We start from the raw sequence: 11,708 nt of genomic DNA, 5'->3' as shown, positions 1-11,708 counted from the left end.
GGCCCCGAGCTGCCCGCCGGGGCCGAGGCTCCGCGGGGAGGAGGCGGCGGGGGGGCGCGCAGGGCCCTGGCCGCCCCCTCCTCGCCGAGGCCTGGGCCGGAGGGGCAGGGCAGCCCCGAGGCTCCCCCAGCGTTCCCCCCCTCCCCGGCTCCCCGGCCCGAGCAGCAGCCGGCGGGTGCGAGCCGGGGCCTGGCGTGGTGCGGGGGCCGGGGCAGGGCCGCGCCCGCCGGGGAGATGGGGCCCTTCTCCGCCTGCCCGCTCTGGGGGCGACACCCCGTTGCCGTGTCGGTGTGACGGGGCAAATCCCTTCCCGAGCTGCTGGGGTGTCACGTACCTCGTACTCGGGAGGTGAAGGAGTCGCGCAGCCGTAGCTGCGGTTGTGCCGGTGAAGGGTTCGGAGGAGGGAAGGAAAAGGAGGTTTGGGGGCATCACTGGGGCTTTGCGGGGGAGCGAAGACCCTGGAGCTGGGCGCTGGGCTCGCAGCGGGGTCGCGCGCCTCTGGGGAGAGGCCGGGTTTCCAGCTGTGCTTTAATGCCCGCAGTGCTGGCGTGGATGAGCCTTTCCGTTGTTTTAAGTATTTTCCACTGGTTTCTCACCCAAATAATTTAAACCTGAGCAGTGCGATTACTGTTTATTGTTTTCCATAGTGCTGTGGAGGTGTCCGATTTACTTATTTCCTGTAAGAAATTTAAACTAATGCTTTGAAACTAAAACTGTTTTCTCCACTGTTGCTAGGCCAGTCAGGAAGTCAGAACTGCTGCTGATCATCCAAGTCATTTAAATGCATCCCTTTCCTTTTAGTAATAGATTTTTTCATTCACGACACTCTGAAAAGTTACCTTTCCGTGGAGTTATACTATGCTTGGGTAATATGTAATTTGCTGCGTCTCTTGCTAAGAGAGAGCGCTGCTTTTTAGCGTTTCAGTAGCAAAGTGTCTTGATTGGATGCGTTCGTTTATTTAAACAGATGTTAGAAACATGTGAAAACATCCACAAACATGCACACTGTTATCGAACATTTCCAAGTTAAGTGCTGCGGTGCAAAGTGTATACGTAAAATAAACTTTGCACTTGAAAGGCTTTATTGTTATGGAACTTCTGCGAAAGTTTGCATGCAGTCTCCCAGCAGACTGGTAAAAACGTGTCCCATGTGGTGGGTCTCAAAAACTTACAGTACTAGAAATCATGCTTCTGTGCTGTGCAAATTTTAACTGATATTTGTGGAACTGTGGCATCAATCGTATTTTCTTTTATATATAACACAGTACATATCTTGAGGAAAAAAGGGCCTTTTCCTGTGGATATATCTGTTATTTTGACATATTTTTCCAACTAATTCACTGGAAGCATTGTAGAGTTCAAGAGAAATATTTTTTCTTCCGTTGAATTGTCAGGATTAAACTAATTATAGTCAGGGCAGTAAGTAGAATTTCACTGGAAGTTAACAAACTTCCCCTTTTAATAGTCTCAATTTCATGTTTACTACAAAGATATCTGCTAGATATAAAAAAGGCCAGAAGTGATGTTAAAAGGAATAAGAAAGGTTAAATATACTATCATGTTGAAGCACATTCACTCAGAGTATATAAAATAAGAATGTTCATAGCAATATATTAAGATCTATGAACAATAAACTTAATTCAAGCATGTGAACGTGCTTAAAATAATCATATTTGTTCTCAATAGATGTATTTTATTATGATGTTCTTCCTGATCCATAAAGTTATGTTTTTACAAATGGGAATTGAGACATCTAACTCACAGTATGCAAAATATTTAACAGATTTCAGCTTGCTCTGTTTAAGCTCGCCATGCATAAAAAGAGTTTAAGAGCAAGCATGTAAAATCAGTTCTTGGTGTTAAATAACAGCAGAAGCCAGTGTTGATTTACCTTTGATAACTTTATTTTCTTGCCTATTTGATCACCTTATCAGTAGTCTTTCCATTGTGCTAGGCGTGTTCAACCTACACCCTGTGGAGGTTACGGAGAGTTATATTAGAGATACTTGGACAGCACGGATCGTTTTGTAGCTCTCATAAGACAGCTCAGGAATACTCGGCAAGCAGCATAAGGTCAAGTGAATCTTTCTGGGGCAGCAGCGACCTTCTTCTGGCTGTCGTCTTCGTGGGACACCTTGGTTCTTCCCCTTTCACAGTACCTGTTCACTTCCATGTTTTGATGTGCTGAGTGTGACCAAAGGAAAGTTGTGAAACATGAGGACAGCAAGGAAAACGTCAGAATAATTCATCCAGTCCAAAGTCCTGTATGGACCTGAGCTGACCTCAGGGAAGAGGGCTGCTGGGAACTGGCTTTATTAATTGTTCTGGTAGCCGCAGCTTACTCCTGCCTTTCCTCGGGCCTCTGTTAGGGGACATGGAGATGTATCCATATGCCTGTACTGTGTAGCGTGTGTTGAACAAATCCAGTACACTAGGTCTGCTGTGACAGTGCAAATACTGAGACTTGATCTTCGTTCAAATTTGTACAGGAAATCMGTGTAGAGCTCGAAAGACAGAGCGCCTGGACTGCGAAGTGGCTGTTTGAGAGATGGTGTAAAAGCAGTCGTCGTAGATGACGTTATTTGACAGTGTGGAGTTGGGATAGAATCCAGAGTATTATTAAACCCCTCTCAACTGCAAACTCTTGGAAATGTTTTTCCTTGATTGCCAGCATTGACACGGTCTTGTACAGGTTTTGCGTTGGCAGGTGTTGTCAGATTACAGAACCATCTTAATGATAGTGATGTGGTTGCATGCGGTGAAGAGTAGATGGGCAGCTGTGTTATTTTTATCACTTGAGCCCGTGCTGCCTGGCCTGCTTCATCACAGAGATGCAGTCAGCTAGGTAAATTGGTCAGAGAGACTTAATCTTTGCTCAGTTCTGCAAGTAGAGTGCAGTGGTGAAGACATTGCTTTCCGACAGCACTTGGATGAATGGATTGCAGTAGAGGAAACTTCATAGCATTTAGGTACTTCGCCCTGGATTCTTGCCACCTTTGTCAGGTAAGGCAGCTGTATGTCACGGCTGACAATATCAAATGAGGATGAGAAGAATGTCTGCTGATAGGATGAGATCATTCATCGCCGCTGCTAGAGCGGTTTGCTCTGTGTCTTGGTATGAATCCAGACTGCACAAGCTCTAGGATATTGGCCAAATTACTTAGAGGAGCTTGCAGTTGGTCTTTGGCTAGCTGCTCTGAGCTTTCTGAGAAATGAGAGGTATATGGTTGGGCGATAGCTGGCTAAAGCATACGCTTTCAGGATAGATTTTATTCAGAATTGGCTAGACTATTTCCTACTTCCTCCTTTTCTCTGAATGATGCGYTTCCTACTTTGGACAGGAACATAGTGCTTATCTGTGAGGACCTTCTACAAGCCAACAAGAAGATGAGTCAGGTTTATGACATGGTCATAGCTTCCTTCTTCCAAACTCCTCTCCAGCTTCTAGAAAAATGATGAGTGTTCTGATTTTGGAGAATGCAGTGGCTAATTTTGTTGGTGGATATAAGTAGAGTGCATTCAGACTGCTCTTCTGAAAATGCATGATCTTTTTAGCCAAGTAGAAGAATTGATCTTTGAAGGGCTCAGCATTCACTTGCTTTTGGAGGGTTAATTATTTTGAATAGCTCCTTAAATTACGATTTGGCACGTTTATTGGAAACTTACCAGAAACGTGTAAAATAAAGTTGCATGCTCAGTATCAGTCTTCGTTTTCCCTCAGCAGATTTCCATCCCTATTTCCCTTTGGTGTAGACAGAACATCCAGAAATCCACGTGGATAAGGAAGAAGGTAGCGTCTGGGAGGTGGCATAGCAATAATCAGAGTTAGCATGAAATAACCAGTCATCGGGTGTCTCACTGATGTCCCGCAGGTGGAGAGCGGATGTCCTGGCAGGCTCTGGAGTGTTTTGACATCTCTGCGCCTCGGTGGTTAGATTGTGTTTCTGGGGTTGTTTTGTTGCTTGTGTTTTTAAGGCCTTTTTGTAAAGGACTGATTTGTGTGAGACTGTTTGGATTGTAATGTTTTTGAGGTTGAGGCTGGAGAATAGATTGAAGATACGACCTTYGCATAACTACAACTTGTGTGACAGTCACAGGATGCAAGTGAGAAGACGGGTTTGGGGCTTTTGGCTCTTTTGGTATCTCGGTTTCCGTTTGCTTGGAATGTCAGCAAGAAGGAAGGGGACTGTGCTCGATTAGTATACTGAAAGGGCAGGGACTACCTTTGACTCTGCTACTTTTGTGTAACGCAGGGATGACACCAAGCTGAAATCTTCAAAGAACATTGCCAAGGAATTGTGACATTTGCTAATTAATTCATTCTATTTTTTTATACTCTGTTTCAGCTTAAGATCCTAGTTGTGAAAACACACAAATGCAGGCAGATTTTGGTACCAGGGTGCTCTGTGTGCGTGTATGTAATTTCTGAAAATATTCCATAAGTATATATACAAAGTATGAGGTAGTCAACTCAGTGTTACGATGAAGACTTTACCTTTGATATCAGTAGTACCTAAACTGGGATGTGAAAGATCTTGGCAAATAGTTCAGAGCTGGTCTACAAAACCTTATTACCATATAGTGTTGCTAATTAGAAGTGCTTGAGCAGGGGGGTTGGACTAGATGATCTCCAGAGGTCCCTTCCAACCTCAGCGATTCTGTGATTCTGTGAAGTGTGAGTATAAGTATGAATGCTGGTGAACAAGAAGTTTTAAGAGGTGATAATAGCGCATTGGCCAGAATTTTGCGGGAATTGATGTTTTACACTTGCTTAGATTTCAACTATCTAGTTTGGAACCAAGCAAACTAATACATGGTTTTATATTTTCGATGGCAGTAATGCACCAAGCTTAATTTGAATAGGTTTGTCCCATATAGTATGTGCTTCTTTGGCATTCCCTAAATGTAAGATATTGGTGACTGCTGTTCATTCTTGGCTTGCTCATCATCTCTCTTCTTTTTTAGCTTTCTACTGGGAATCCGTTATATGAAACTTATTACAAACAGGTAGGTTTCTAAAAGGATTAACAAAAAATGAAGTACAACTTCCACTTCCCCAAGATTTCCCTCTTTCCCTTCTTCCAACTTCTGTAAATTCTCCCTGCAGGGTGGTAGTCACATGCTTGTATATCTCTTTTTGACCTAGAGACAAGAGACATTTCGTTTCCTATCTCTGCTTTTGTGGCAGACATGCTTCAGTTGAATGTGAATTTTTTTCTTTCAGGTAGATCCAGCATACACAGGGAGAGTTGGAGCAAGTGAAGCTGCGCTGTTTCTTAAAAAATCCGGTCTCTCTGATGTTATCCTTGGAAAAGTAGGTTGAAGGAATTTTACAATGTTTTGCAGTCATTGTATGTATACTTGCACGGGTGCAGCTAATCTTGAGCAGAAGGGGATTGCAAAAGGAAATTCAGTGGAGAGCAAGTCAGATCCTTTGAACTGCTGGTAAAGTACAGATTGGTTACGGCTCCCAGAGCTTGTTCGCAGTTTCCTAGAAATCTGAAGGGAAACACACATGGGAAAAGAAGAAAAGTTTACATTAAAGCAGGATGAYTGGACAGTTAATAAAGAGTAGGGTCAAGTAATTGCTTGAAGCGAAATGACCTGGTTATGAGATTTCAGTTGGGATAGTGGGAAGAAAAATAATTCTGTTCCTCTGGCTCCTGAGATGTAGGAGCTCATAGGAGTCAAGGGAAGCTGGAGATAACAGAAAGTAAGTGGGCTGAGGAGGGCCCCAGTAAGGGAGAGTAGGAAGCGGTGAATAAGGAACACGTTTTCAGCGGATGTGATCAGGACATGTTATGGAGAGAAGTAAACTTTCAAGAGGTCAGACAAGAAATATTTACAGGAGGTCATAATCATAATTTTTATAAAGATTTTAAAAGACAGCTGTAAAGAAAAGTTAGATTTTGAAGTTATTAAAGTGGAAGCATCATACGTTAATCACATTCACCACTTTCAGTAGTGTATTAAGCAGATATGGTGGTGGTGGTTCTATGAGAGTCTTAATAAAAAGAATGAGATTAGGTTTGAGGGGAAAGTCAAAGATGACTGACTGGTTACTGAAATTGTATAATTATATGAATAAATATTAAATACTAATTCAAAAATAAAGTACTAAGAAATCAGTTTCTTTTCTGTTTGATTCAGGAGTAGGGTAATTGGGAAGGAATGTAGAATCCCCTGTTGATCACAGAGCGCAAGAAAATGCTTGTTCATTGTTTTGTGACACTTTCTGTATTGTTAGAAAATTCAGACCATGTAAAAGACAAACACCTCTGTATTTATATTTTGTTCCGTAAGAGTAATTTCACTGCAGTTAGGTCAGTCTCCATGTGAAAGAGGAGCTGACTGAAATAAAAAGTCTTTTTGCAAAACATTTTTGTTCTTGAGAATTAAATAACATTGTATTTCATAACTTGAAGGCTGCAGTGACCCGTGCAAGATACAAAATATAAATTGTTGATATGAGTTTAGTTATTTTTAAATTGCAATAGCTTTTATTTTGTATCTCTACAGATATGGGATTTGGCTGACCCAGAAGGTAAAGGGTTTTTAGATAAACAGGTAAATGAAATGTGCATGTAGACCTGTTACATTACCTTCCACAGATTAGCTTTGATTCAAGAAAACCTTCTTATCCATACAGTAGCTATTCATAGCTTTATTTGAAGTTTTTGTTTGCAGGATGAGGTTTTTTTCCAAAGTATATATCTAGTAATCTAATAAAGTTTAATTAACATTATTCAGTGAGGCTGCTGGAGAAGTTTGTTGGTTATAATTTTCTGTTCATCGTCTTGTTTTTAAATAATCCATGTGTGTGATATACATATATCAATAGACACGGATATTTTAACAAATAGGAATTCTAATTGTGAGATTTAGTTTAGAAATGTTTCTTGCATGAGAGAACATAACTCTATTGATGTTAAAAATGGTTTGGAGTACCAAATGCTCTGGTTACCTTGTTGATATGGAGAATTGTTGGTTTGTTTTCTAAATGTTATTAATTCTTATGCAAAAATCTGAAAAAGTAACCTAATTACAAAAAAGTTCTTTCGAAAAACTAACTTTTGAGTTTTCAGTTCTTTGTGCTGTATTATTGTAAAGTTTTTCTCGAATCATCTTTAAAAAAGTGTCAGTTGTCAGTTTGCAATGAACTGAATGGCTATGTATCTGTGTTTTCCATACTTTACTCTGTGGCACATGTACAATATTAGTAAAAATCCTAAATAGATGGTTGAAAACAGTGATTTAGAATGGTTGCTTATTTTAACAGAATACACTGTATTGTTTCTAGGGTTTCTATGTCGCATTGCGCCTTGTAGCATGTGCGCAGAACGGCCATGATGTTAACCTGAGCAGTCTGAACTTGACTATGCCACCTCCTAAATTTGTAAGTAGCATGTACCTAAATATACATATTTATTATTTGAGAACTAGGGCTTCACATGGAAAGCTGCAGTAATCTTCTACCTCATAAATGTCATGGTTCTGAGACTTCAGGCTGCTGTCAGACCTCTCCTTAAGACAACTGCAGTTATGGCTGCTGTAGTCCTGTTTTCCCTAGCAATATGTTCCAGCCCCTTCCCAGACTGGTACAAGTGTAACTATGCAATGAGCTCGTTCAGGGAGCTGATGTGGCTGAAACCTAAATTCTGTGCAAAGGAAAGTAATGATTTTGGGGCTGGATCAACAGGAATGTGTAGTAAAGGGCAGGACTGCAGCTTTGCCAACAGAAGCTGCTCTTAGCAGCTTAGCTCGTCTCTTAGTTCGGTGGTTAGGTAACCAATGCACAGTGTACTGGTCCGTCTACTGTAATAGTGCACATCAGTATGACACCGAATTTTTTTATTTGGATATATATGCAGCTTTTTTTCCTTTTTCAGTGTAGTTGAGCTTCATATCTATAACCATCTCTTAAAGCAATTAGTAAGGGTTAGAGGCAGAATTGTGTGTGTGTGTATATATGTATGTATGTATATATATGTATAAAACTTTGTCTTTAATTTTAGCATGACACTAGCAGTCCCTTACTGATGACACCACCTGCAACAGAGACTCACTGGGCTGTTAGGGTAAGTGTATAAGATAACACATTCCATCCATTCTTTAAAAGTAAATATTTTCCTTGTCTGTAATTTTCCCATTGAGAGAATTTTGTATCAACTGTATTTCCCATTTCAAAAGTCCTTCCTTTCCAATAGCAGCCTTGTGCACAGTAGAGAATATTGAGCTGTAGTTTTATATTTTAAATAAGTGTTAAACAAGCCTTTGACAACCCCTGGTGTAATGTTTTTAAGACGCAATGAATTTTAATCTTCTGCCTGGATTTCTTCCAGAGTCTTAATAGTAGGCACTTTCATGTTTGTATAAAGGAACCCCACTGAGAACAGTGAAGCATTTCACCAAATCCATCCCGAAGTATTAATTTACAGCTTGAGTTCTTAATACTTTCTAATCAGTATTCAGTGGTGCACACAGTATATATCATTGTAATAGAGTAACTTTTGATATATACATTGGAATATTTGTATTTAGGTAATTTTCTAATGCAAACATTTTCCAAAAGGTAGAAATTTAATAAAAATCACTTCTAATGATGAATTTTAGTTTGCATGTTGCACTATAAGGTGGGAAGCAAAGTGTCTAGAAAGAATAGGGTTTAGTTTTAGTTCTACAGAGTTTGTCAGAAATGGTTAAAATCGGGTTACCAGTGTTTTAATCAGAATGCTTTGCTCTTTCAGAACACTACAGAAACATAGATATGACATATTACATTCTCTTAGCTATAATAATTTCAGCCTTGAAACTAAGGTCCTAAATCTAGTTCCATGGGGTTTACATTTAAATACCACATAATGGTACTTGCAAGAAAGCTTGGAAATTCAGAATGAATGTGTTACTGACCAGACTTACTTTCTTGCAAGATCTCATTTTCGACACTCACACAGGCACACTTTTTTACTTATTCAGGCTATTTCTTACCAACTAGGTGGAAGAAAAAGCAAAGTTTGATGGTATTTTTGAAAGCCTTTTGCCAGTAAATGGTTTACTTTCAGGAGACAAAGTAAAACCAGTACTGATGAATTCAAAGCTACCTCTTGATATCCTAGGAAGGGTAAGTATGCTGTTTAGATTTGGCTATTCTCTATTTAACTGCTCTTAGTTGCAATGTTAAATATTTAAGTGTAACTTGTCAGCATAGATCAGGTTTTGGCTGAGTTTTACATAAAGTGCATGCCATAAAGTAAGAACATTAAGTAGGCTCTGAAGTCATCCACTTAAAAATAACAATAATAATATTAATTTGGGCCCTAGAATAGATTGACCTCATTATCTTTCTCTTCATTTTAAGAGCTGTAAATTTTATTTTCGTCTGTTTAAAGGAAAGAAAAACCTCTCCTAAGCTGTTATATCCTTTATAGCATTATAGTCCACTGTTTTCTCATTTTCCAAATACAAATTATTAGACATACCATAAAATCTATCCACTGTTTGTACAAGAGAAGACTTTAAAAGATCCTAGTTTAGTGTAGCTGTCAAATTATCAAGTCTATTTTGGGGGATTTCTTTTCTTTCTTTGTTTTTTCATGTGTCTTTATAACCACTTCTAAGATCAGAGTTTGATGCATCCATTGCATATTTGCAAGGGGAGCAAACACCCTTAAATTATTTTTCTGCTTCAATTTAAAAATGTATTCTTTAATGTTTTGCATATTGATATGCTTGAGAATTAATACATTCTGTGTTAGAGCTGTATCTGCCTTATGATATACTTTCATCTCAGGAGGGACTTCTTTCTCTATATTATTTGCAAAATCTAAGTATGACCTTTTAATTTTGTACTGGAATATTATGAAGCACTCAGTCTTGAAAGACTTCCTAATTTATCTTGTTATTGTCATGGTAGAAATGCAGGAAGCTTGTTTCTGTTTCAGAAAAGCTTGCGCAGAAGACAGGGGAGTAAGGAAATGGGCAGAAGAAGTAACTCAACTAGCTTAAGTCTACATAGAGGCTCAGTGTTAAAGTGGGGAGTAGAATTCAAATGACTGAGCCTCACTCTAGCATTTTGTCCGCTGTGCTATATTATCTCCCAGTCACATTAATGATAAAACAGTCTTAGCTGAAGGCTAAGTATTAGAGTTCCCCAGCTTTTGCATCCCTCTAAATCTCTTGCAAGTTCTATTGACTGTACTTGAACTAATAATGTAACTAAAGTTGATAGATGCTTAAATTCCCTTCTGCAGAATTCCAAAAGCCACCTCTGGATGATTTAGTCATCTTGATGAGTCCTTAATTGCCATATGGAGAGATGAGAAACCTGCCTTTGTTGCATCCAGAATCTGTTAAAACCAATGTTTCCACAACATACTTGGTTTATGTTGCGAGAAAACTCTAATCCAGTCTGTTTCATCAGAGAATGTTTAGCTAGGTCTAACATAGCTCATATGATCTTTACAAAAATCTATTATGAGCCTTTGGAGATTGTTAGCATACTTAATATGGTGATGGTGATCATCAACAATACAAAATGTAACTTGTTCTCTAAATCATTGTGTTTTTCGTAATTGCCGTAGGTCTGGGATCTCAGTGATATTGACAAAGATGGTCACCTGGACAAAGACGAATTTGCTGTGGTAGGTTGCTTTAAATTCTCAGTTCACAGAATATGTGCTAGTGCAGATGACTCAAAATTGTCTCTCAGGAGCTTTGCAACTTTGTCCGCTAGTCTGCTCTTCTAACCTAGATCATTCACATGCAGCTATGAAACGATCTTTTTCAAAACCGTCTACTGACTCTTGCCTGTGTCATGAAGTTTAAACACTTTGGAATTACTTTGAAAAGCACCTTCTGCTCTGGCTCACATCTCTGATCTTAGCATCTTTGTTTTACTAACATGTCAATGACTGATGCTGAGCAATCTTGTTGCTTTTTGTTCTGTTCGTGAATGTGTTACATCTGCCCTCTTTGCTTTTGCAGGCAATGCATTTGGTTTACAGAGCTCTTGAGAAAGAGCCGGTTCCTTCCGTATTGCCCCCTTCTCTCATACCACCTTCCAAAAGAAAGAAGACACCTGTATTTCCTGGTGCAGTTCCTGTTCTCCCTGCAAGTCCTCCGCCAAAAGATAGCCTACGTTCTACCCCCTCTCATGGTAGTGTGAACAGTCTGAATAGCACAGGGAGTTTGTCTCCCAAGCACAGCATCAAACAAGCACAGGTACAAATCTGGTTTTCTGATGATTGTTTTTAACGTATCAGTAAATTGCAGAAAAATCAGATGGATTTTTGCTCTCTTCCTCATGTAAGCACTTTTAAAAAATGTCTGTTGTTGGGGGATTTGGATGGAGGGAATGAGGATTGTAAGATTTGGAAGAATTGAAGGCTAGAAGGTGAATTTTAGTCATAAGAACTGTGAGGTAGCAAACCTTACTGGGAATTTTTGCTTTCCATAGGAAGGCTTTATTCATATATCTGCTTTAACACCAAAGAAGGAATTCATCTACCTTCTAAAACTCCATGTAGAGCTGGGGGCTTGGTATGCCTAGCTGGGTCTATATTCATAAGACAATATGTTTTTCAGCTGATGAATGGTTGTTTATCAATATTTATAATTCAGATTAAAAGTATTAACCTGAAACATTAATGGGAAGAGGGGAAATACCAATTTACTGATTAGATTTGATTGTACAAGATGTTCACATCCAA

The 11,708-nt window shown here is 39.5% G+C and overlaps 1 protein-coding gene across 9 annotated transcripts in view; it reads left to right on the top strand.

Moving 5' to 3' along the window:
- Nucleotides 1–11,708, top strand: part of LOC112966761 (epidermal growth factor receptor substrate 15-like 1) — a 49,478-nt gene that overhangs the window by 5,177 nt on the left and 32,593 nt on the right. For 7 of the 9 annotated variants that reach the window (XR_003253731.1, XR_003253732.1, XR_003253733.1 and 4 more), the window contains exons 4-11: nucleotides 4,966–5,007; nucleotides 5,225–5,314; nucleotides 6,520–6,567; nucleotides 7,301–7,396; nucleotides 8,016–8,078; nucleotides 8,996–9,121; nucleotides 10,581–10,640; nucleotides 10,984–11,220. Coding sequence is in view for 6 of the 9 variants with exons in the window: in XM_026067171.1 (XP_025922956.1) it covers nucleotides 4,966–5,007; nucleotides 5,225–5,314; nucleotides 6,520–6,567; nucleotides 7,301–7,396; nucleotides 8,016–8,078; nucleotides 8,996–9,121; nucleotides 10,581–10,640; nucleotides 10,984–11,220 (762 nt within the window). In the remaining 3 variants the exon portion in view is untranslated. Of the gene's footprint in view, nucleotides 1–2,831; nucleotides 3,004–4,965; nucleotides 5,008–5,224; nucleotides 5,315–6,519; nucleotides 6,568–7,300; nucleotides 7,397–8,015; nucleotides 8,079–8,995; nucleotides 9,122–10,580; nucleotides 10,641–10,983; nucleotides 11,221–11,708 lie in introns of those variants that run through there. The other 2 variants (XM_026067175.1, XM_026067173.1) reach the window with 2 other exon arrangements.

The sequence above is a fragment of the Apteryx rowi genome, unplaced genomic scaffold (genome assembly GCF_003343035.1).
Source record: "Apteryx rowi isolate R43461 unplaced genomic scaffold, aptRow1 scaffold_254, whole genome shotgun sequence".
In the NCBI taxonomy this organism is placed as follows: domain Eukaryota; kingdom Metazoa; phylum Chordata; class Aves; order Apterygiformes; family Apterygidae; genus Apteryx; species Apteryx rowi.
Note: the sequence above shows the minus strand (reverse complement) of the source record. Positions and strands in the feature narration are given on the sequence as shown.